At 39.7% G+C, this 26734-nt stretch overlaps 1 protein-coding gene and 1 long non-coding RNA gene across 5 annotated transcripts in view; one reads left to right on the top strand and one right to left on the bottom strand.

Moving 5' to 3' along the window:
- The window catches only part of RPGRIP1L (RPGRIP1 like), a 121276-nt gene that overhangs the window by 79993 nt on the left and 14549 nt on the right, over positions 1–26734 (top strand). For 2 of the 4 annotated variants that reach the window (XR_006781297.2, XR_006781298.2), the window contains 5 exons: positions 1838–1922; positions 7343–7476; positions 9206–9388; positions 13553–13597; positions 19055–19180. Coding sequence is in view for 2 of the 4 variants with exons in the window: in XM_045806803.2 (XP_045662759.1) it covers positions 1838–1922; positions 7343–7476; positions 9206–9351 (365 nt within the window). In the remaining 2 variants the exon portion in view is untranslated. Of the gene's footprint in view, positions 1–1837; positions 1923–7342; positions 7477–9205; positions 10639–13552; positions 14461–19054; positions 19181–26734 lie in introns of those variants that run through there. The other 2 variants (XM_045806803.2, XM_045806802.2) reach the window with 2 other exon arrangements.
- LOC148108216 (uncharacterized) overlaps positions 2590–26734 on the bottom strand; it is a 35440-nt gene continuing 11295 nt past the window's right edge. Inside the window, exon 2 of the long non-coding RNA XR_015728020.1 lies at positions 2590–4445. This is a non-coding gene — a long non-coding RNA (uncharacterized LOC148108216). The remainder of the gene's footprint in view (positions 4446–26734) is intronic.

Raw genomic sequence — 26734 nt, 5'->3', positions numbered from 1 at the left:
ATATATCACATCATTATGTTATACACATAAAATTAATATAATATTATAAGCAGTTATATCTCAATAAAACTTCAGGGGAAATTATACAAAAAATTATCACAAAAAAAATAATAATGTAGACTATTATGGCTTTTAAGCTTTAGAACTCTGAAGTCAAAAAGATATGCTCAACCTCATCTTGAATTGGTGATAAACAGCAAAAACAAAAAAATTTCCATTTGGGGGAAAAAAGTTCCCATTTGGCTTGGTGTACTGGTGGCCAAAATGAGCCTCCCAGCACTAGTGGAACTCATCTCTCAGTAAAGCCTTTTTAGCACCAATAAGCCAAGCACTATGCTTACAAAATACTCTGAACCCTTTGTCTTTTCTGATTCCTATAAATCTCAGTAACCTGTATAACTAGTCACATTTACTGATATTGCACTGTGCTAACAGCAACAACCTGAGAGCCGCTGTTTGACCTTCCTTCTCACTCTCTTAAACAGTGAACCCACCCCTACACAGGCCCCGATGTGTCTCCCACCCTGTGTGCCTAACGAAGTGCCCAGCACGTCAGCTGAGCCAAATGATTAAATGAATTGATAGTATCATGATTTGAGATTGGACTAAAATTGTACAGGGAAACATTCTCAGGATGAAATATGTTGGTTCCCAGCGGAGTCTGGCTTTGGAATTGTCATGATATCTTTCACCCTTTGTGTACTTTTGATCAGGGATAGTCTCTAATTGAGATCTGGTCACAGGGGACATTTTACCTCCAAAATGGCATCTGAAAAAGAAATGTCTTCAGAAGCTAAGGCATGCTGAATTGTTACTGAGCTGAGAAAAAATAATCAGGTTGGAAATCGGTGTTCGCACTCCGAGATGCCATTTCCCCAAAGCGCAGGCGTTTAGTTACAGTTTCAAGTGTTCACCGCCTTCTTCCTGGTGGGACTTTAGATCAGCTCTCTCATCTCATATTTCAGCCAAGTATAGTCTGGCCACATTCCTGCATGCCAACATGCAACTTTTTTTTTTTTTTTAAGATTTATTTATTTAGAGAGAGTGTGCATGCAAGTGTGAGCAGGGGTGGGGCAGAGGGAGGGAGAGAGAAAATCCCCAAGCCTACTCCCCACCAAGTACAGAGCCTGACACAGGGCTCCATCCCACGACCCTGAGATCATGACCTGAGCCCAAACCAAGGGTCAGATGATTAACCAACTGAGCCACCCCAGCAACCTCCCCCCCACCCCCGCCCAACACGCACCATCAAAAACCAAAGACAAACTTCATACCCTAAAAAGCCTCTCTCTCCCTTCCCTACATTTCTCTCCTGCCCCCCCCCCACCCGAACACCAGCACACGTCAGCCTATGGATTTCCTCAACCCAATACACTAGATGCCTCTTTTATTGCATGTTGTGGCAGGAGAGAAGGATTAAATTACCGAGGCTGTCAGGAAGGACAAGCTCTCTGCCATACATTATCATTATCACTCGCTTCTTGGGTGAGAGAAAATGCAGTAAATCCCTCAAATACAAAGCAATAAAGACCACTGGCTTTTACTGTCATGACTGCCAGTGCCATTAACAGGCAGTGACAGCGATGTGGCACCCTTAGATGTTGCTTGTATCTTTTCTGACAGTGTGCGCATAAACCTGCCCGTGACATGACATTAGATCACATGACTGCTCAGATTTGATTCTGCTTTCCAGAGCTGCTTTCTTTTCCCAGGCACCCAAGTCAGGTGGCATGACTTGTGTCTCTAAAAACAGCTATTTATACAAATACAGAATGGTACTAATGTAGCATATTCCTGAGTGACTTCTTTCTGTGGATTTTTTTTTTTTTTGGTATAGTGATCTACGTGGATAAAGAAAACAACCAAGCAAAGAGAGACATCTTAAAGGCAATACTACTGAAACAAGAGCTGCCTTACACGAGGTATATTTAAGCATTCTAAATTATCGGATGGTTTATAGAAAGTAGATCTCTGTGGCATGGTGTGGCGAAAGAAGGCTCAAGATGCGGAATCAGAATTGTGATTCACCGTGTGCCCTTGAATGAGTACGTTTCCTCTTGGTCTCTATCCTCCTAGACACGAAGTAGCCCAGTGTACCATCCAGAGTTAACTGTCAAGATCCGACAGTGCTTTGCAGACCAAAACACCCTACGGTGTATACCCGGTATCCCATTACTGTTTGAGTATTACGAAAGTGCATGACATGATTGCAGGGAGGGCGTACTCGGGAGCCACGGGGCCGGAGTATAAATTCTTGTTTCATCACTTACTAACTGTCGGACCTTGGACACCTACCCTCTGCCTCGTGTTCTTCATCTGTACAATGGAGATAATACCAGATAGGGTGGTTGGGAGGATTCAACGAGATAATCAAGGCGGGATGGCTGGAGTAGCACCTGACACAGAGGGCGCAATAAGCGTTCATTGTCATCGGTGTAAGTAGTAGTGATGTCGGTATTACTACTCGTACTAGCTCATCAGCCTTCCAGACTAATTGTACCTTACTGTCATCGTTTCATTAGTCATCATTTCATGGTATTTTTCGTGCCTTTTTTTTTTTTTTTTTTTTTTTTTTTGGCAAATCTCAACAGATTTTGGATCCTGGTTCAGTAGAGAAATGATATCCTTTTAAGGAGGAAAACCCCTGATCTTAGTAACTTCCTGCTTTTGCGTGCGCTGCCATGTGTATAGTTTGAGGAGTTATGTAAGGCGCTGCCCACCAGCCCATTAGCTGGCTCTCCTCCCTTAGCCGGGATGGGCCCTTTATCTCTCTTCTCCTTGCTTTTGTGGCCCATAGATGTTAGTGCCTCGGAGTTGGAGCCTGCCCCTGCCCACCCGAGAAGGAGGCTCGAGTTCTCCCCTTTCCTAGAGGGCATGAAGGGAAAGTTAAAGACATTTTATTTTTCTTTGTTTTCAAGATTTTATTTTTCTTTTTTTTTCAAGATTTTATTTTTAAGTAATCTCTACGCCCAGCATGGGGCACGAACTCACAACCCTGAGACCAAGAGTCGCGTGCTCCATCGACTGAGCCAGCCAGGCACCCCAAGACATTCTGTGTTTCAAAAGAGCTTGCAAACTAGCATTTGATCTTCTCTTTCAAGAAAGGAGACTGGAATTCTTAGCTCTTAGGATCTGATAGTAGCTTTTTCATTAACTCCTTGAAGTACATTTATCAGGTCTTTGGATCTCAGTTCTGAAGAAGGGGTTAATTAGCCTGAAGTTCTGTTTTTCCCAGCGTGGTAGATAATCATTCAAGTTTTACTTATTTACTTTGTATACTTGAGCCTCTTTCAAGGCCCCTTCAATGCCTCAGTGTTCCATGGTTATCCCAGGTCACAAGTGATTACACAGCACTGACCTTGTCATCTGCCTCTCTGTGGTCAACAGACTGGGTCGTTACTATCCGTGACTGAGCTCTGTTCCCATGGACAAGCCATGGGCTGGACTTCCCAATCTTTTCAGTCTTACTTGTCTACCTCTGTGTTCACTTTGTCTCTGGAATGTTAGAACATATTATAAGTAGCACTCCTCATCGGGGAGAGCAATTTTGTTTCCTCACAAGTGGGTATTTTTAAAAAGACAGATTCTGCTTTAAATGTAGACTTGCCTTTCCTCAAAAGACCTGCTTCCTTGTAGCAAAATAGTTTAAAATTTTTGTTTAAAGTCCACAGTAAATGTAATGACTTCCACTGACCCATCATTGTTTCTCTTAAAATCTCTAAATGACCCCCAGAGACACAAATGTTCGTGTCATTTTGAGAAAAACCAAGAGAGGCACTGGAGGCACAGAGTGACTGGTGGCAGGGGATGGGGGCTGAGTGAATGCCCAGAGTGGCCACTGCCCACGCCACTGACCACACCACTGCCCACTGTGGCGGGAATGAGACCATAACAGGAGAGAATGGCTGCGCCTGCTTTTCTCCCTGACAGTATCATTTTCTTCAGGAGAAGGGGGGAGTTTATGTTTTCATGTTTCCACAGCCAAAGACAACTGTTGTTCCAGTGAATGGTCTCACATCTTGCAAATACTTACAGGTCCCATTACTTCACATTGTTTTAAGTACCTGTTAGTTTATAAGAATTCGCTTTCTCAGGCAGCACCCCTCTTGAATATTGGAGACAGCTTACAAAGCCACAGTCAGAGAAGTTTGGCCAGTCTTCCCTGACATACATAAATTTATGTACATTGCATAACGAATTACGTACAGGACCTTTGCACCCTGGCCCTGGCTATATTTGCAAGTATACAAGTGTCACTTTCAAAGGGAGGTAACACATTGAAGGAGGACTTAAAAATTACTTATTTGAGGTCATCGTGTTGACACTGACTTAAGGTTCTTTCTTGGTTTCATTTCTTCTCTTTACCATGTCCATTGAGCAGATCCACTAGCACCATCCGCATTCCAGTAGGTACAGCTCACAGGTAACCCTTAGGGTCTTCTCTCCTGTTTTATGTGGAAAGGAATTATTTCAGAATGAGCAAAGAATCAAAAACATCAAGCGATTTAAGGAGTTTTAGTGCTTTCTGATTTCCTAAACAACAGCAAGTGACATTTGAGGTCTAAACCTTGATGCCCAGCCCAGGGCCTGCCTCCTCCAGTAGACCTGCTTCAAATGAGCCAGCCTTCCGGGACATCATCCAATTTGCAGTTCATGTGGTCATTCAACAACATTTATGGTCCCCTACGGAAGTATCGGGAGCGAAATGCTTCACAAGGTGGAGTCCCTGCACTTACGGAGTTTCCGTCCCACTGAGGATGACAGACAACAACAAGTAAACAGATAAACCAATTACATTTTATAGTAAGTTAAACAAGTTGCTCACATAGAAAGTAACAGTGACAGCGAGCCTAAGGAGGTGACAGTAAGCTGGAAAGTGAGGGGACGAGAGGACCCGGTCAGGTCATGAACCACGCAAGGAAGATCATCAAAGGCAAAGGGAACCTCGGGCTTGCAGGAGGACACAGAGGTCTGTGTCTAGGACCTGGCAAGAGGGGAGGTCTGCAGGAGGGAGAGGGGAGAAGGGGAGGCAGGAGCAGCTCCAGCGGCCCTACCGGTTTCACCTCCCTGTGGGTGTCTGACATCTACCCCACATGTCTGCCCCGGTCCTCAGACTGGACTGGAAGCCTCTTCAGGACACAGAACAAGCAAGGTTTCCATCTCTTTGTTTGGCAGCCTTAAAGGAGAGACATAAAATGTGTCTAACATCTTGTGTGCAGTTTAGCCTAAGCCAAATTGTAGCTGTTAAATTATTTTAGTGTACCTTCTTCCCTTTTCAGCTGAACTTCGTAGTTTCTCAATTTCGTATTTGACATCTCATTTTGCTCTCTACAGAATTTAAAGCTAGAAATACTGAATTTTGGTTTCTGGCCCTTTCCCTGGCATTTAGAAGGGTTTTTTTTTTTCCTTTTTGTCTCAGAATTCTCATATATTCAGTGGAGGTAATGGTCTGCATTTGTAAAGTGATAGAGATATGATCCTTAAATATGAGACATTATAGGAGGATAACACTTAACAGTATTAGTACAATCTGCATAGCCTCTATCTTTTCTGTAAGTCTTGCGGATGTAGAATTTGCATCAGATATCACGTGTAATTCCTACTCTTCCAAGCATATTCATTTTAGGACAATTACTTTCATCGCCATTCTTCTTGTTTAACTGACTGATACAGTCATTGTATAATTTGGCAATCTCAGTTTTCAATTGAAACAAGTCTTCCCCGTGTCTTCTTTTTCTCTTCCGTTGGAAATGTAGAAGCTTAAGCAGCTCTACCTAGATTAAAAATAGTAGTAATAAAAGAGCAAACATTTCCTCAGTGCTTGCTATGTTCCAGGCACTGTTTACATGTATCATCTCCTTTGATCCTCATAAGAGCCCTATGAGATAGATATTCCCCTTCCCATTCTACAGATAAGAACAGAGAGGTTGAGTAATGTGTCTAACATCACACAGCTAATAGTTGGAAAGCAGAAATTTGAACTCACAATGGATGTCTTTTAACCTCTCCATCTCAATCCCTTTGTTTTATGCATCATATAAAATACTCGTCCACTTACAAATCAGGATCTGTATGCCTTCGGTTTCAATGGAAGGGATTTCTATTTGCCTTTTTTTTTTAAGATTTTATTCATTTATCAGAGAGAGAGAGAGAGCACAAGCAGGGGGAGCAATAGGCAGAAGGAGAAGCAGACTCCCCGCTGAGCAAGAAGCCCAATGCGGGACTCTGGGATCCCAGGACTCTGGGATCATGACCTGAGCGAAAGGCAGACGCTTAACCGACTGAGCCCCTCAGGCATCCCGGGATTTCTGTTTTCTAATCAAAATTTATTGTTGGGTAAAAACAGGGACTTGGTAAAGCAGTGAAATGTCGAATGCTTACTTTCAGCAAATTAGTTAAAAATACTATCCTGTTTACCTATAAGTGTTTGAAAAGGATTTTATTTGCACGTATTGTTCAAGGTATGATTTCTCAGAGACTTAGATTTTCATCTCAAAATGTCATCTAAGAAACAAGTTTCTTGTTTTGTTTCTGATTTGGAGGGCCTAGGTTTTGAAAATGGTTAAAATGGTAGTTTACAAGTATCCATGGTTTTAGCTACACTGCCAAGACATATCAAAAGAGTACTTAACTGTAAATTCCTGTCATTTGGTCAATCCAAGTGTGTTTGGCCTCAACACAAGCCACTAATTCAAATCAGTCCCATCAGAACCCTACAATTATGTGTCTAAAAGTAAAATAAAACTTGGATGCTAGGATTGAAAGTTGAAAGAGTGCTGAACTAGTACAAACATTCCGTGTAGCTGTCGCGCAGAGCTACAATATTTATCTAATGTGACTCAGAACGTTACCGGGGAGCATGGTCCCTGCATTTCATAGGATAGAGAGTTGGGTGAATTGCTTGGTGGCCACTCCAAAGTTGTACATTTCTATAGAAAATGTTGCATTTCTTTTGAAAATGGTGCCCTGATCTCCATGGTCTTTATTCACTGGATCCTTTTAGCCTTAAAGGTAGATGTGTCCCAATACGATTAGATAGTGTGTATTAGAGAGAACATCTGGTTCGTCTCTTTGCCTAGTAATTTCCCCAGATTCTAGAGTTAAATGTTAATCAGTGCTTAGAAAAGTGGATTTATGTTCACTTGAAGGCTGGGCGTGCTATAATAATTCTAGTAGTTCATACAATAACTTATCTAACCTCTTGTAATTTGCTTTTTACTGGAATAATTGGAAACTTCGAGATTTCATACTTAGTGATAAAACCCCACTTGGGAGTTGTGTTTTATGGTGACTTTTTCCTCCCTTTGTGGGGATTTTCCGTGTCTTCCTTTCCCTTTCTCAGTGTTCGCTTCACGGTGGTCAGCGACCCCCCAGAGGATGAACAGGATCTGGAGTGCGATGACATTGGCATTGCTAACGTTGACCTCGCGGACATGTTTCAGGAAGGGAGAGACATCATCGAGCAAACTATCGACGGTATGGGTGGAAGTATTGCTCAATTTGTACAACAAATGCTGAAATCCAAATTCTTTATTAAAACCTTCTTTTTTGCTGGCTGCAGGGATGTTGAGTCACACATTGGTTGAATCCTTTGCAACTGAAGGTTTTGGGTTTTTTTTTTGAAGCTGGAAGCTTTTCCCTCCCTTGCCGTCCCCTCCTGCCTTCCTTTCAATCAACAGAAATTTTAAAATAATTAATTTCACTTCACAAGGAATTATTCATTTTGTTAGTATTGAGGGTGAGTGTGTGACAAAAATGTGGCCATTGGATTTTGTTGATGTTGTTTATGGAAGCTTCATGCTGTCAAGCCTTATTTCAGCCAAGGCATGTTATTCTGAGTCATCATTATACTGTCTTTTGTAAGGCTTCTCTTTAATTCAGTGATACAATCCAGTGATACAGCCACTGCAAATGTCTCCGAGTCGTAACGGTCACTTCTTTCCTGGCAGGATTCTGAGAGGAGTAAAGGATTCCTGACAAAATGTACCCTCCTGGGTTTTCACCTCAAAGGCATGAGTCCCATCAGGGCTTAGTTCCCACCCTCTATATTCTCATATAACGTATTTAGGACATGCTGAAGGGATTGTGCTTTATGAATCCGACGTTTCACAGTCATAATGAGGATGGCCAGGGCTGTACGCAGTAAGTGGACAAATGAGGCTGAGTCTTAGCTGCATTTGTTAAGTTAGCAGAGCCGTCTCTGGAGGTCTGTACACACGGCTTGTTCACTCATTTATTCGTGCATCGGTGAACACTTACTTGAGCACCTCCTAAGTACCGGACACCGTTACCCTGTGGTTCAGCTGCGGTTCAGATGCCAAGCCGTCTGTCCTGTGTGTGCGTTACATGCTCCCAAGTCAACAGCAAGCCAGATAATTAACCAAAATCGAAACCTATCCTGGGAAATCTTTGTAAACTATACATATCTAACTACATGACAGTTTGTGACAACTTTGTTTGGCACAGAAAAAGATGAGAGGATTAAAATATTAACCTAAACCCTCTGAAAGACAACCAGAACCAAGAGAGTCTGAGAGAAGTGATGAAAATGATCTATATTCTTAATTTGTTTTATATTCTTAATCTTTTCTCCAGTCAGTTCTGGTTAACAGCCCATCTTCTCATTCTGAGAATCCACATATGGCCATACTAATCTGTCACAGACAGCTACTGCGGCCATGTTTTGAGAGAGAGTTGAAAAACTTCAACACTCAGGTGTCAGGTCAGGATTTTAATGCTGTGTTCTGTGCCAGACAGAGCAGTGAAGTGAGGAGTCCCGAAGAAGAGGTATAAAGAAACTCGGAAATGAGCTGGGGACCACTCGTGTCTCCACCTAAGTCTTTGTATACCAAGTTGTGTTTAAAGGTTTCCTTAAAAAAAATTTTTTTTTGAAATTGATCCCTTCTAGACTTTATTTCTTCTGTTAGAAATTCTGCTCCTGTGCGGGAATCATCATCCTACAGCCTTGCCACGAGGTCAGCTTCAGGAGAGATCATGAGTCTTAACTCCATGGGCAAGAAGTAGGCACACATGTGATACACCTGAAATGTGTATCTTCCTACACACGAGACAGGCTTTAATTTACAGATTTCTGAGGTGCCAGTGAACTTTGACCTTTTATAGAGCCGTCTTCACGTTTGCAATTCCTGTTTCAGGTAGCCTGTCTGAAGAAATATTAACACTCTTCTGCCATTTTTCCCCCTAGTCTTTGATGCACGGGCAGGTGGTGGATGTATCGGCAAGCTCAGGGTAACCATCGAAGCGCTCCATGCCCTACAGTCTGTCTACGAGCAATACAGAGATGACTTGGAGGCGGAAAGAAGCTGTTCCAGAGGCATCTCCTGCTCCTGAGTAAATCCTAACATGAAAGTTCGGAGATGAGATTTCTGTAATTACTCTGGTGTATATAATCTATAATTCATGGGACGCAGGGTGGGGGAGGCCTGGGTTGGTAGTGTTCAAGTTTTGTATACTTTTCCATTTGTTTATTTTTTCTATTCCCTCCTTCCCATGACTGCCACCCCTCAGGACTTCAGTTCTCCACCATGGGCAGTACCTTCTCAATAATTTATACCTACATGATAGCATGAGAAAATCTATTTGCATTTTCAACACTTTCTTATGAAGAACCGACATGCAATTCCCATTTTTACTTTTAATAAGCAAAAAGGATAAATCTTAGAAAACCTATGAAAAGGAATACTTTTATGTTATCCCTAATCGTCCCACTAAATGGAATGCCTATGATTAGCCTCATTAAGAGTTTTATACTGTGAAGATTTTATTAGAAGCAATATATGAAAATTACTTGGATTAATGTGTTAATCTTCCTCTTTAAAATGCTAATATCCATTTTATGCACATTAAAGCTCAGTGTGCATTTTCTTTGATGCATGCAGTTTCTATCAATTAAATATAAAGAATGAGACTTGGCACCAACTTATTAAATTACTGCAAGTTTTTGGTTTTCTTTCTTAAAAAATCACACTTCTTCGCATTTGTATGATTTTTATGGATTTGTAATGGTGAAATGGGATCCAAAGATGTGTGTATGTAAAGAAGAGATAGATAGGTACATGTATGTATATACATGAAATTCATGTTTTGAAAACTTAGCTTATGGCACAGAAAGAAATTATTAAAAGTATGGCTCAAATTCTGATATGCTTAGTTAGACCTGAAAGGAATATCTTTTTTATCATTTTTTAAATTTACATCAAGCTTGTACAATGGTGGGGTGTATCTGGATAACCAGATCCTCGAAAAGCAGCTCAGAAAGCTAATTTTCTAGCTTTTACCCAATCTCACTGAAGGATTTAATTGATATTTTTAATGGAGCTGTGAATCAATGCTGCAAAGGAATTGTCTCTGGAGGTCTAGGATATAATGCATTTCATTTTTTAATTTACTTTTTTATTTGTCATTTTCTTCAAAGGATTTTTATAGGCTGTGGGTTTTCACTGTTTGCAAACAGGCTATGTTCCTTCTTAAGCATATGTAAAGTATTCAGGGAGATAAGTAATTTATTAAAATCTACCTAATTTGCCGTGATATATTAAATCTCTGCTTCAGTGATCACAGACCATTTCATTTAGAGAATTAGGCATTCCCTCTTTGTGTGATTAAAGCTCTGGAAAATGAGTTCTTTGCTCCTATTTGTGAACATTCAAAGCCTGCTAATGGCAAGAAGATGGAATAGATTATGAGACAATTCATTACAGTTCAACAGGAAAAAAAAGCAGCTATAATGCAAAAATGCAAGTATGAATATCTGCATATAGTTTGAACCATCTGTGCTCTAATGGCTTCAATAATGACTCTCGTCTTTAGGAGGCTTTGAAATGACATCCGTACAATATTAATTTGTTGATGTACATTGTGGGACCAGTAGAGTACGATCTGACCACAGAAATCTATAAATTCTGTCTCTACCATTGGGCCTCCCTGTCTGGGGCCCGCCATCTCCAGGAAGAATCTTGCTCTCATCAAACTCTGCAAATCTTCATAATAACTCATTCCTCTGGAACCTTCTAGAGACCACAAACATCTGCAGACTAAACCTCTCCAATTCTAGTAAACAGCCACATGTTTGTTGTCACTTCAGCTGGCTCTGAGCTCATCTTTTTGGCCTCTCTTTCTAGCTTTCTTTGGCTTCATGCAGTTACGGTGTCATTAAGGCCCATAATATTCCCTGCAGTAATTTAAAACAGCCGGATTATACCCTGGGATTAACGGAGTGGTTTTTGAGACATTTATTGTGGTATTCTCCCAGGAGGTTTGTATTATTGTTTTAAAACGTTACATCCCAAACTAAATACCCTTTCTGCAGGGAAAAGAACTGGATTGCACTGACTTCTTATGATCTTTAAGTAGAGAGGGGGAGTTTTTATTAGGGAACTTCTGAGACCTCGTCAGCTGGGTGGAATGTATACCTCAGATACGATTAGAGAACAAGCCATGTTTCTGTCATATTTGTGTTTGCCGTAGAGATTATTAAAGATTCCTTTTCTAGTTTTAAAATAACACAACTTCCAACTACGTAAATTCTTATAAGGCTCATTTTCTTAAGTAATCGAATAGCTGCCGACGTATTCTGAAGTGGGTAAGCGGTATTGAATGCCATCATATGGATGCTTCGAGTGGGTTTCATAATCTGTTTGAGAATAATTTTTTTATCCTGTCTTGTGTTGACCAGAATTCATTGAAAAAAGTTCACCACCTTTTTGGATTACAGAGCAATGGTTTTCTCTTGGTGCGCCAAGCCTGACCCATTATGGTGAGGGGGAGAGGGGGTGCCAACAATGGCCTCGCCACACAAATACACCAGTTTAAGGCAAGGTTTTCATGAACTTACAGCTCTTGGTGTAAATGTACACAGTACACTCAGCACTTTTGGGGGCTGTAATGCTTTTAGTTTGGAAATATAAATAGAGATGTGATGTGGTATGTGGGAGAGTGTATTTTACATGGTTTTTTGCCTACTGTAGTAGAAATGTCAAATTCCCAGCCACTGTCATGAGAAGCAGTTGACAAAAATAAGTTTTATGGTTTACAGTGCGGTTTACATAGAGAACATTTCTCTTCACTCTCAATTTCAACATGTTTTCTAAATTATCATGGTTTATTGCCATTTAAGTTAAATTAGTTTTTTAAGAATAGAGAATATATTTAATCAAATAAAGAACAGCCACATTGAAATTCTGCTGTTCCTGCCGTTCATTCGTTACCACAAAACACAAATACTTTCTATGTGTTACAAAGAAGTATGGGCTCAGAAGTGGTCATGTGACTTGGGAGGTTCTGCGTGCACCCATGTTCCCACAACAAAACATAATTTATTTTAGTAATCTGACATCAAGAGCTGTGACAATGAAAACCACTTCTTACACATGTTCTGACAAGAATCTGATTAACATTTTTGTGGATATGGAAAATAACTTTTTTTAGTCAAACAGCCACCATTGCTGAACTTAGAATGATTTCCTTATTCACTAGATAGCAAAATGTGAATCATGTCTGTGAACAAATATGAGAATAAAATGCCATATTTGTGTAGTCCAAAACAACCAAGGGAGAGCTCCGGGGATATCAAATTATCGAGTGATTGACAATATCAGGATGATAATTCATCCCCAACTATGAGAGTACATTTCAATAAGTCACTCATGCCTGAAGGCCTCTGACTACCTTAACAAAGAAAAACTAAACCCATGATTTATTATAGATTGGACAACATGCCTAGTTAGATCCATGAATGGGAGCAAACAGCTTTACATCCCTTTTGTTCAGAACAAAAACAACCTCCAGGTCATCCAGAAAGCTAAAAAAATACCAGAGACAAGTGTTTTAAAAACTGAAAAACATCCCTCATCCTAATCTCTTATCTAGCAAGATAGATTTTTCAGTTCCATTTCAAAGAGCCAGCAGTGGATTGCACCTTACAATCTAACCTCCTGGAAAACTGGGCCCATGTTCCTGGTATTGTTACACCTTCTGTTCTTACCCTCTCGTTTTCCATATGACATTGACTTTATATCTTTAAACCGTGTTTCTCCTTCAGTTTTTCTGAAGTAAAAATCTGGTTCTCTCAGAGTTCGAATGTGGCCTCTTTTCGGTGGTGAACATCAGCAGGCTTGTCTTCTGCCTTTTGCCCCTTCTCACTCTCTGCCGAGATTGACCTTTCTTATCCCTGTAACAGCATCACCCCTCTCTTCACTGAACACCATTAGTTTTCTTTGTAAGTCAAATTTGCCAACTTGATCTTTCTATTTCTGTCATGCTCTATTTACACCTATATTCAACTGAACATTTCCTCCCACCAGTCTGTCCCCCTACTCATTTTTAGTCAGTCAAGGCACCTTTTTCCCCTTCTCTTCTCTTGGTGCTACAACCACTTCTTTAGATAGCAGCATTGGTGACAGCTCCAGTGGAATTCCCAAATCTGCCTTTGTGTGAAGACTTTTCTTAATTTAACATGACAGGGGCACTTTTAGTCAGCCATTATGAAACTGAGGCAACAGCAAGCTAATTTTTGTATCTTTGCTTTTTGTAGTGAAGCAACAGAGGCTGGAACTCAGAAAGCTCTCAGGAATCACTGGTAAGGAGCTGAAGGATAAGGAATTGTTTTTTAAGGAAATGTGTCATTAAAATCAAGCTTTATTTGGCATAAGTGTGTTTTGTCCTAGTTACATATGCTATCATTAACAGTAGAAGAAATTGGATAATTTTAAGAAGAAAACTGAAGAGACTACACACAATCCAAGATGAGGGAGCCCTTTCAAACCAAGAGAGCAAAGACAACCTATAAAACAAGATACATGTCTTATGTTAACATTGAACCAAGGTAACAGGCAAAATAGAATTTAAGGTGGGAAACAAGGGACAAAGAAACAATTTCTACTGTTAAAAAGAACAACAGGTCAAAGATCTAATGAACTTGAGCATATATGCACCTAACAATATAGCCTCAAAGTACACGATGCAACAACTTGACAGAACTATAGACAAAACATGGCCACATCGGTTTTACTAGATTTTAATTGTGATAGATCAAAAAAATTTAAGACTAGAAGATGTGCTTAATAGGTTTACTACACTCAAGCAAATATAGAATACACATGGAACATTTAAAAAAAAAAAAAAAAAACATGTACTCAGCCACAAAGGAAGTCTCAATTTCCAAAGAATTAAAATCTTGTAGAGCTGTTTCTCTAAGCAAAATGCAGTACAATTAGAAAATAACAAAGAGATAACTAAAAAATAACACTATCTAAAAGTTAAAAATATGTGTTACTGGGGCGCCTGGGTGGCACAGTGGTTAAGCGTCTGCCTTCGGCTCAGGGCGTGATCCCGGCGTTATGGGATCGAGCCCCACATCAGGCTCCTCTGATGTGAGCCTGCTTCTTCCTCTCCCACTCCCCCTGCTTGCATTCCCTCTCTCGCTGGCTGTCTCTATCTCATAAATAAATTTAAAAAATCTTTAAAAAAAAAAAATATGTGTTACTGTTCTGGGTTCTAATAGGACAAGAACTCACCCACTCCTATATAACTAGGAGAAAGAAAATTCTACAAACTTCACTTTACATGTAAGTGGGGGAAATAAACATCAGCTCAGAAGCCCACACCAGAGAGGGAGTAAGGCAAGGGTTAAACATAAGAGAGTGTGACAGGATTCTAGTGGCAGTAGAACACAGATAACATCAACTCAAGTTCCCTCAGTAGGACAAAGGCCATGCTGAGTGGAGAAATGCTGAGAACAGGTCTGAGGCCTGGGGGGGCAGAGTTACTGGCTACTGGAGAAGTGAAAGAAAGGGGCTTGGAAAGTGCATAGAACCAGAGGTGGTAGCCTTGGGAAGACACCTGAAAGAAAAGAGGACACTTTGAAAGGGGAGGTATCCTTGGAGACAACAGTAGTGAAAGAAAGAACCAGCTGAAACTATGGGCCCCAGTGGAAAAGATAGTATCATTCAATGGTATCATTCTCATTAAAAGGAGGCCATTTATTAACGAAACTTCACTACAGCAACAGAAGAAGATACTGTCGAGCTGAGAAACCCTGTAAGCTACCCAAACCTCTCCCCACCCTATATGATTATTCTTCCTGGCCTGTCTAGGAAAATAGAAAACAAATAAGTTTTACCGAAACTATCCTGTAGCCATATTCTGTAGCATAAGAAAATAAAATAAAACTTTTTCTCGGGATGGAGTTCTACACTAGTAATGAGTTTGATAGTTTGGACCAACATTCCTGTTGAGAACAACTAGAAAATCTGACTTTATACACACACACACATATTACATATGAAGCATTTGAAAACATCAAAATCAAAATGTTACCAGTGACCTAGGCTGTAAGGAATCACAGGAACAAGATCTAGGAACAGAGAGAAGCCGAGACGGTGAGCCAGACATTAAAGCTGATTTGCTTCTAGAGGCATCTGCCAATTTAAAAGCATGGGTGCGAAGCTGAACGGAACTCAGCATACTCATCAGACTTTGAAGAACAAAAATTAGAAATTTAGAGTCCACCAAAGACTAAAATTTAGAGCCCCCAAGTAAATCCTTCAGGCTCAATTTATCCCTGCATTTTTTATGTACAATGTTTGGTACACATTAAAAAATAACTAGGCACATAAGGAGACAAGACCATGTGATTGAAGACTAAGACAACAGAAAAGTGAAACTCCCACAAGTAATTCAGAAAACAGAGTCATCATCTATGAACCTCTAAAAAACAATGTTTAATATGTTAATAGAGTTAGGGGCTCTCTGCTCAGTGGCGAGTCTGCTTCTCCCTCTCCCTTCGCCCCACTCCTGACTTGTGCTTGCTCGCTCTCAAATAAATAAAAATCTTTTTAAAAATGTTAATAGACTTAAAGACAATCTTGAGAAATTTAACATAGAATTGGACATTATTGAAAGAAAATAACTGGAAATATTATAAATGAATGTAGACTATAATTACAGTAAATGAAATTAAGAATTCACCAGGTGGATCTAATAGCAAATCAGACACAACTGAAAAGTGACTTACTGAACTGTAGAAAAAGATTTTTTTTTAAAGATTTTATTTATTTATTTGACAGAGATAGAGACAGCCAGCGAGAGAGGGAACACAAGCAGGGGGAGTGGGAGAGGAAGAAGCAGGCTCCCAGCGGAGGGGCCTGATGTGGGGCTCAATCCCAGAACTCCAGGATCACGCCCTGAGCCGAAGACAGACACTTAACCGCTGTGCCACCCAGGCGCCCCCTGTAAAAAAAGATTTTAAAAAAATATCCATTCTGGGGCACCAGGGTGGCTGAGTCGGTTAAGTGTCTGACTCTTGATTTCGGCTCAGGTCATGATCTCAGGGTTGTCAGATCAAGCCCCACATTGGGCTCCCCACTCAGCATGGAGTCTGCTTGAGATCTTGATCTCCCTCTGCCTCTGCTCCTCCCCCCTGCATTCATTCTTGTGCACTCTCTCCTTCTTTCTCTCTCTAAAAGTAAATAAATCTTCTAAAAAATATATCCATTCTGAGGCATGAAAAGTAACAAAAGGGGGAGGTGTTAAAAGACGTGGGATTGTGTGGAAAGTTATACTATACAGTTAGACTTAATAACTGAAGACCGAGGAGAGGAAAAGGGGCATTAGAATCAATATTCCAAAAAATAATGATTAAGACTTTTTCAGGATACATATAAGAATACATACATATAAGATTAAGACTTTTTCAGAATACGCTTTTTCACAGTTACAAGAACAACCTCATTCCGTATGCCCAGGCTGGGTAAGCACAAAGGAAACCACTTAAGGCACATTCTAGAAAAACTGCTGCAAACCAAAGACAAAAAAGTCTTAAAAGCAGTCAGAGACATAAGACAACACTAAGACTGAGAGCTGACTTAGCTGAAACAGTGGAAGCCATTAAGACATAGTATGAAACCCTTCTTGGGCCCTACCTCACATCCTCCTCCTTCATCTTTTCTCACAAACGAGGAAGTCAACACCCCAGCGGACTTGACCAATGGGAGCCAGGAACTAATGCATAAATATTCCACCTGTCCATCCCTATGATGGACAGTCCTGAGGTGCATTCTGTTGGTTCCAGCAGGATCAAGCCCCATCACTCATAGAGGTGATCAACTTGATAATACAACTTTGTGTTGGCTTTTGCATTTTATTTCTCCCAGTCTGTCCTCCTCTCTGGGATCATTTCCTAAATAAAGTTCCTACATGCAAGTCCTTGTTTCAGGCACTGCTTTGGGGGAACCCAGGCTGAAAATCAGTACCAGGAGTGGCCCTAGAAAGCAAAACATTAGGATGGGACTCAAACTGTGGGTCACTCATTAATCAGATGGCAAAAAGGATGACATTGTTTATGTAAAGTGGTGCGGTACCCCTGGCATGTGATAGATTCTTAATGATGGTGGATTCAGGTAAGTGCAGGGGGAAAGTGAAATATCAAGTTATCAGCTGCCTACTTTTCTGAACGTATGTTATACTTCCATTTTTTTGAAGAAAAACTTCAGTAGATGAAAAACCCCAGAAGGAATCAAGAAAACCAGCCCTGATGCAAAAGAAAATATAATACCACATTCCAACATGAGCTAAGTATAATTAAACAAGCATTTGCAGATGGGGGGAGAAAACATAGATCAAGCATTTAAAAACTCAAAAGAGAAACTGACAAACTGGAACTAATGGGAACTGACATTAGGAAAGAAAAGAAAAATTAACCTTGAGATGGCTAAATTATAAGATACCTAAGAGAAAATAAATATGAGTGAAAGCCAACAATGGAAGATAATGGCTGGAAATAAAAGGAGCCAAGAATATGAAATGAAAGAAAGAAGCAAAAAGAATCTGTGAGAAAATGATAGATAAAATAGGTGAGCACAAGTGTAGTTAGAGATGCTGAAGAGAAAACAGTGAAATAGGATAAACTTATAATACTATAATTCAAGAAACCTCTCCTGAAGTACACCTGAAGGCCTGAATCTACACATTGAAATGGGCCACCATGTAGCAAAATTGCTTCAAAACAGTCAACTCTGAAACATATCTTAATAAAACAACTAGACATTCAAGTCAAAAATCAAGAAAAAAATAATCTTGTAGTCCTCTCGGCCAAAAGAACAAGTCTTTTATAAAGAAAATGAAGTTAGGTTGGCATTAGATTTCTCAAGAGCAACTTAGGAAGCTAAGCAGTGGTCAAATAGTCTTACCAAAAACTCAGATGAAGTCTGAACAAAGGATTTTTTTTTAAAATCCAACTCGGATAATCTTTCAAATATGAAGGCTATTGAAAAACACTTTTTACTATGGTGAAATTCATATAACACAAAATTATTTTAAAGGGAACAATTGAGTGGCATTTGGTACATTCACAATATTGTTCTACCTAGTTCTAAAACACCTCATCACTCCAAGATAAAACTCTGTATACATTCAGCATTTATACCCTATCACTCCTCTCCCCAGCCCTTGGCAACCACCAATCTGCTTTCTGTTCCTATGGATTTGCCTATTTGGGATATTTCATATAAATGGAATCATACAATATGTGACCTGTGTCAGCCTTCTTTCACTTAATATAGTGTTTTTGTAGGTTCATCCACATTGTAGCATGTATCAGTACTTCATTCCCATTTATGGCTGAATAATACTTCATTGAGTGGATAACCAAAATTTGTCCACTCATCCACTGATGGACATTTGAGTTGTTTCTACCTTTGGACTACTTCGAGTAGTGCTGCTATGAACATTTCGTTACAAGGATTTGTCTGAGTACTTGTTTCAACTCTTTTGGGTATTATCTAGAAGTGGGTCATGGGATAATTCTACATTTAACTTTTTGAGGATCTACCAAATTGTTTTCTACAAGAACTGAACGATTTTACATTCATGCTAGCGATGTATGAGGGCTCCAATTTCCTCATTTTCCTGCAACACGTGTTATTTTCCTTGTTCCATTTTAATAGCCATTCTTATGAGTGTGAAGCGGTATCTTATTATGGTTTTGATTTGTGTTTCCCTAATGATGTTGAGCATCTTTTCATGTGCTTGTTTATAGAGAAAGCGTTGCAGACGTGCAAGAATTTGGGGAATATGATACTAATGCGCATTTCGTGAAGAATCTACTAGAAGACCACCTTCATCCAACTAAGAAGTGAATGAAGAAACTGTTAGAAGGACCATGGTAAGCACTGACTACATTTAACTACAGATCTTAGACCAACCAGAGGTGGAGACAAGGTGGAAGAATAGTATGTAGGTGTTATGTGCTCTGATAACATAATTTGTTAATGAGAGGAAAAAGGTAAAAATGGAAAAGTAGGATAAATTCATTGATTTCACACAGATTATAGTTGAAGGCCAAAGACACCATTTAAAGCAGACAAACCAAATAGTAGAAGCCTAATAAGGAAAACATGGGCATTATATAAATATATTAGTGGAAAGATAACTACTAAAACAAAAACATAAATCATTTTAATCACCAACATTTCTTTTATTAAAAAGCAAAGAAAACAGACCAGAGAATGAAAAACACATGGTACAAATGCAGAGTAAATACAACATAAAATAATCACACAGGACTAAGATCACGTGTTTAAGTTGTAACAATAAATGTGAATGGCTTCAACAAACTTATGAAAAGAAAAATATTTTCAGACTGTCTTACAAGGCAAAATCCAACTCTACACTGTAAGAGATACTTCCAAAACAAAGTGCAATAAAACTAAAAGGATGGGCAAAACTATACCAGAAAAATGCACATCAAGAAAGCAGGGATTGTGACCTTGACATATGACAAGATGAAATTCGTGGAGGGAAAAGTGCTTAATGAGACAGAAGAAGGACACTTTTATAATACTGAAGGCCATACTTCACAGCAAAGATATAAATGGTATCCATAACTCTGCATCAAATAATGCAGCAGCAACCTTCATAAAGCATAAATACGGGAGATAAGAAGAGAAATACATGGAAGTACATTAATTAGAACAGGCTATAGATCCACTCTCAGTTCAACACAGGGCAAGTTGGGAGAGAAAAGAAATTATGTAACTACACACACACGCACACACATGTATATATAACCTAAACAACATAATCCCAAGATTGATGTTATGAATATATATTGAACCCTTCACCCTTATGAAAGAGTATTTCTTCTTTTCAAATACTCTGAAACATTCATGAAAATTGACCATATGTGAGGTCACTGAGAAAACGTCAATGAATTCTTCCAAATATAAATAATGTAAACCAACAACATTGTCTTATCGCAATGTAATAAAATGGAAAAATCAAAAGGCACAAGTTCTTTTTCATCTGGAAATAAAATGTTATTACACAATTCCTTAGTCAATAGAGAAATATAAATTGAAATTGAACAGTTTCTTAGAAAAATAATGATTATGAAAATCCTATATATCAGAATCTTGGAGATACAGTTAAAGCAAAGAAAATGCATAGATTAAATATAAGAATGAAAATAAAATATAATAAATGAATTAAATATCTATCTCAAAAGTTAAAAAAGAAATGAAAAGTAAATCTAATGAAAGTAGAGAGAAGGAAATGATAAAAATTAAAGCATAAGTAACTGAGTTAAAAACCAAATAGTAGAATTAATAAATAAAATACTTCTATGAAGGGGTGCCTGGGTGGCTCAGTCATTAACCGTATGCCTTCAGCCCAGGGCATGATCCCGGGGTCCTGGGATCGAGCCGTGCATTGGGCTCCCTGCTCTGCTGGGAGCCTGCCTCTTCCTCTCTCACTCCCCCTGCTTGTGTTCCCTCTCTCGCTGGCTGTGTCTCTCTCTGTCTAATAATAAATAAAAATCTTTAAAAAAAAATACTTCTATGAAATAGTCAACAAAATGGACCGAATCATTGTAAAAGAGAGAAAGCACAAGTATAAATGAAATAGGACAATAGGAGATCAACTATTGAATCAGGGGTTATTTTAAAATATCATGAGTCTAAATTGTATAATTCTTTGAAAATACATTGAAAACCTAGATGAAATGGATAATTTTCTGAAAAATACAGCTTATCAGAATTGACCCTGGTAAAGAAAGAAAGCATAAAAGATCAATTTCCACAGAAGAAATAAAATATTAAAAGTGCTAATTCCAGGGGCACCTGGGTGGCACAGCTGGTTAAGTGTCAGACTCCCGATTTCAGCTCAGGTCATGATCTCAGGATGGTGGGATCAAGCCCTGCTGTGGGATGGAGCCCTCCAAAAAGCACCAGGCTCAGAAGGTTTTACAAGGGAATTCTAATAACCTTCAAAGACTAAATAATTTTAATGCCTTCAAAGTGTTCCAGAGATATAAAAAGAAGGAAAACTTCCATAATATTTTAGAGAACTGGATATATCATTGATGTGTAGACCAAATAAACACTGCACACACACGCCACAAAAGCAAAAATCCTAAGTAAAATATTAGCAGATTTGAACACCAAGTCAAAAATATAACAAGTCATGATCAAGAGGTGTTTATTCCAGGAATGCAGTGCGACTCACAGGGTCTAGAAACATGGACAATACATAGAAGAGGTTGATATATCAAAGGTGGCATACCAAGTTAGCAGAGAGAAGACAATGGCATCAGAACCACTAAAAAGCCACCCCCCAAAACTTAATTGGATCCCTACCCATTCCTTAAAGCAAAATAAGTTCTATAAATATTTACATGTAAAAAAAATGAAATCATAAATGCACTAGAAATAAATAATTATTTTTACCATTTCACAAAATCCAGAAGCTATGAAAGAAAATAGTAATAAATTTCACTATACCCAAAAGTTAAATTTTCTTCATGGCAAAAGAAAATAAAACAAAACAAAACCCAACCATAAAATCAAAGGGCAAATGAAGAACTTGGGAAAATATTGGCTAAAAATGAGACAAACAGCTAATTTCCTTACTAGAGCCCCTAAAGAAAACAACAATAAGAAAAATACCAAAACCCACAGAAAAGCAAGTAAAGGATAGAAGCAATTTACAGAAAACTCAAATGACTTAATGAATGAATATAACATTAACTTTATTGAATGTGATGGTATTCAGTGTGGAAAAGATGCTTAATGTGCTCACAATAACAAAAATGCACATTACAACCACAACATGATATAATTTTTCAACTACCAGATTGACAAGATCAAAAATGTTGTAACACATAGTGCTATCACGGCTATGGGAAACAGACACACTCAGATATTTCTAGTGGGAGGGTAACTTCCCACAGACACTGTGGAGATCATTTTGGAAATTCCATCAAAATAAAAAGTACACTTATCCTTTTTTTTTTTTTTAAGATTTTATTTATTTATTTGAGAGAGACAGCCAACGAGAGAGGGAACACAAGCAGGGGGAGTGGGAGAGGAAGAAGCAGGCTCCCAGCAGAGGAGCCTGATGTGGGGCTCGATCCCAGAATGCCGGGATCATGCCCTGAGCCGAAGGCACACGCTTAACTGCTGTGCCACCCAGGCGCCCCTATCCTTTATTTTTTTTTTTAAGATTTTATTTATTTATTTGAGAGAGACAGCTAACGAGAGAGGGAACACAAGCAGGGGGAGTGGGAGAGGAAGAAGCAGGCTCCCAGCAGAGGAGCCTCATGTGGGGCTCGATCCCAGAACGCCAGGATCATGCCCTGAGCCGAAGGCAGACGCTTAACGACTGCGCCACCCAGGCGCCCCAGTACACTTATCCTTTAATCCAAGAATTCCACCTCTAAGATTTTATCCCGAATATGTACTCACAAATATAAGAAATGATGTCCGGACAAGATTATTTATTTCATCATTGTTTAGAAAGGCAAAAATTGGAAATACTCTAAATATCAAATAGGGAACTCATTAAAAAATTAAGTTACAGTCATGAAATTGAAGACTATGGCACCATTTAAAAGGAGGAGTCAGGGAGCCTGGGTGGCTCAGTCAGTTAAGGGTCTGACTCTTGATTTCTGCTCAGGGCATGATCTCAGGGTTGTGAGATGGAGCCCAATGTTGGGCTCTGCGCTCCGCAGGGAGTCTGCTTGAGGATTCTCTCTCTCCCTCTGCCTCTTCCCTCCCCACTCCTCATGCTCTCTCTCTCTCTCTAAATTAAATAAATAAATCTTTAAATAAATAAAGTGTACAGTTCAGTGATTTTTTTAGTATAGTCACCCAGTCCTGAAACGATCACCAAAATGAAAATTTAGAACATCTTTAGCACTCCAAAAAGAAACCACCTAGACATTAGCAACATTCTCCATTCCCAGCTTCCCTGCCCCTAGCCCAGGTAACCACGAATCTACTCTCTGTCTCTGTGGATTTGCCTATTCCATACATTTCACATAAATATGATCATATAATATCATAATTTTTGAAACTGGATTCTTTTCATTTAGCATTAATGTTTTCAAAGTTCATCTACATTGTAACATGCATCAGGATTCCTTTTTTTTTTTTTTTTTTTTGCTGAGTGATACTCCAATTGTATGACTATACCTATACATTTTGTTCACTGTGAAAGGCATTTAGGTTTTTTCCACTTTGGGGCTATTATAAATAATCCTGCTATGAACATTTACATGCAGGCTGTTTGTGTGGATATGTGCTTTCATTACTCTTGGGTATATACCTAGGAGTGAAATTTCTAACATATAGTAACTCTATGTTTAACTTTTTGAGGAATTGCTACTGTTTTAAAGTGACCACACCATTTTCTATTTATACGTTTTGAATTTTGAACCATGCAGCACTATTACCTATCCATGACAATTAATAAAACATTTTTAAAATAAAAAAATTAGAACTATACCCATTATCTTGGAGAAATTTCCATTATGTATTTTGAAGGATATAAAGCAAGATTCTGTAAACTCAGAGAAATATGTATAATATGATTCTACTTATGTAAATTGAAGACGAAAAAATGCATATGCAACTTGTTTCAGTTATAAATGCTTTTAGGTGCAAGATAACAATAAACCAGATTAATAGTGGTTTAAACAAAGGAGTTTGTTTTTCTTCCATGAGAGGTAGTCTGAATATAGACAGTTTCTAGCTTGTTTCAGCAGCTCTATAGGGCTCTGAAAGACCCAGACCCTTCTTATATCTCTACCCCCCCCCATCTTTATCACTGCATGGCCATAAGACGCCTATAGCACTTCCAGGCACCATATGTGCATTATAGGCAGGAAGAAGGGCAAGGGGCAAAGACTCTTCTAAATGAGTCATCAGTTTTCCTGGAAGCCTGACCCATAGCTAACATCTCCTTGGCCAGAGATGGGTCATGTGGCCACCTCTAGCTGCAGAGTTTAGGCTGAGAAATATGGAGAAAGGATTATCATTATTAGCTTGGACCAATCATGACCCATTGCCAGGATTAAGCACACTGCATTGCAAATAAAGTCAAGATTCCACTAGCAAGGAAGAACGGGACCACTGTTGGACACTATGTACATAAAAATGAAAGATGATTATATGAGCAGGGAGAAGAATGCGGAACACACTCTCATGTGTGCTAACAATGCTTTGGAAGGGGTGCAGGAGAAGACAAGCCTGAGGGGGTGGATGGGAATAAAATAGTGATGCATTAATCAAAACAACTGAGGACTCAGAAACTAAGCCCAGACACCAGGACACATTCTAGAATGCGTGCATCAGATGGAACAAGGCCAACGTGGAAAACACTGGTTTGGAGTTATTATCCATTTCTTAAAAATGAGGAACTGGAGACTTGGAGACTGATGTCAGAAACCCACTGAATGTCTTTGAGTTTATATTGGTATAATGATCTACAGTAAATGGAAGAGAGTTCTCAATTTTAAAAAATTCAGTAGGAATCACAAAGAGGACACTTTGGAGCTCCAAAACCATCTTGCAGGAATACAGAGGGGGAAACTCTTGGCACATGTATAGAAAGAAAAGCCTTAAAAGGAGGGAGCCACAAACTACAAAATAAATCTTGGAGTGAAGTGTTTTAACACAGGGAATGTACAACGGCATCATACGTTTTCTCAATGGCTAGAGACCCTCCAGCGTCTCTTGCTCAGCACTCCCAAGTCTGATCATTGTGTTTTCTCCCCAGACTGACAGAGACAGAGAGAGACTCTAAATCAATTTGGGATAATAGAGCTAAAGCAGATGGGATGCATTTCGGATGCCTGTGGGGCCCTGCCTCCCGTCCTCTTCACCACATCTCAAATTCCGGCTGTGGCTTCAGTGGCCAGTTCTATGACAGCTTCAACTCACTTCACTCTAATAGTGTCTTAGGCCAGGTGCATAATGTGTTTTTTGCTCTCTGATCTGCAACTTCTCCAGAAAGAAGGAAAAGTTTACTTAGCCTGTACCAGTAGGAGTTTACTTAGCCTGTATACATGCTATAGCAATTTATTGCATAAGAGAATGGTACATTTGGGGTCAGGCCCAAGAGTCCTGCCCAGACAGCAACCCAGAGAGCACCATTAAGACCCCAAAATAGGGGGCTCCTTGGTGGCTCAGTACATTAAGCGTCTGCCTTCAGCTTGGGTCATGATCCCCGGGGTCCTAGAATTGAGTCCTGTATTGGGCTCCAGTCCCACACTGGGCTCCCTGCTGAGCAGGGAGCCAGCTTCTCCCTCTCCTCCCCACTTGTGCTCTTGCTCACTATCTCTGTCTCTCTCTGTCCCTCTCTCTCAAATAAATAAAATCTTAAAAAAAAAAAAAAAAGACCCCAAAATAGATGGCTCAATCTCCCATGCCACCTGACTGGATTACAGCAGTGCCTCTTCCTAAACTCACACCTGTGGTCTCATGGGACAGGCAGGGTGTCCACTACAACCAAAGATCAGAGGAAGTAAAATAGTCTTTAGGTTGCTTTATGGATTAATAGGCCCAGTTTGTTGATGTGAGCTGAAAACAGATTTTGCTGCCGCACGACAATCTCACTTAAGGATGGCCCCCAAGGACAGGGATGGAGGTCACACGTGGGCCCAATATGATGGACTCCCTCCCATTAAGGGTGGTCCTAACTACTACACTGTTGAATTCTCAGCCTGCCAGCAGCACAGACTAATATTGAGCCCTCAATACAGTACCATTCCTCAAGGAGACCAGCGAGCCATTGATGGCAAATTGATACATTGGACTCCTACTTTGGAGGATTTGCTGTACTTACAGAAATTGATTCCTTCTCTGGATATGTATTTGCCCCCCCGTCCACAATGCCCCTACCAGTATTTCCATCAGAAGGATAACAGAATGTTGGGGCTACCAAATGTCATTCCACTCAACATTGCCTCAGATCAAGGGACCCCTTTTATGGAAGAGGAGACATGACTGCTTCAACCAAATATTACAGTGCCCAGAGGCAGCTATCCGAATAGAATAAGAGAATGTCCTAGTACAGGCTCAGCTGAAGTGCCTGCTCAGAGACAGCTGAGCAACTTGAAGTGCTATCTTCTAGGATGCAATTTATGTACCAAGCCTATGGGTGATAGGGCACTTTGTGCCCAATAGCAAAAACATATAGATCCAGAAACCAAAAGATAGAAGTAGGAGTTCCCCTTCACCACCACTCCCTAACCCATTTGCAGACTATGTGCTTGTCATCCCTACCATTTTAGGTTCGGTGAGGTCCTGGGTCCTAAGAGGGGAACCATTTCACCTAAGACAACATAGTAAGAGGTCCACAGAAGCCACAATTAGTGTGTCATCATTTTGGGCTCCTCATGCCCATGGACTAATAGGCAAGGAAAAAACAGAAATTATTA

This window comes from Ursus americanus, chromosome 21 (assembly GCF_024610735.1).
Source record: "Ursus americanus isolate L20-20 chromosome 21, mUrsAme1.1.p, whole genome shotgun sequence".
Lineage (NCBI taxonomy): Eukaryota > Metazoa > Chordata > Mammalia > Carnivora > Ursidae > Ursus > Ursus americanus.
This window is presented reverse-complemented; position numbering and strand designations above follow the sequence as displayed.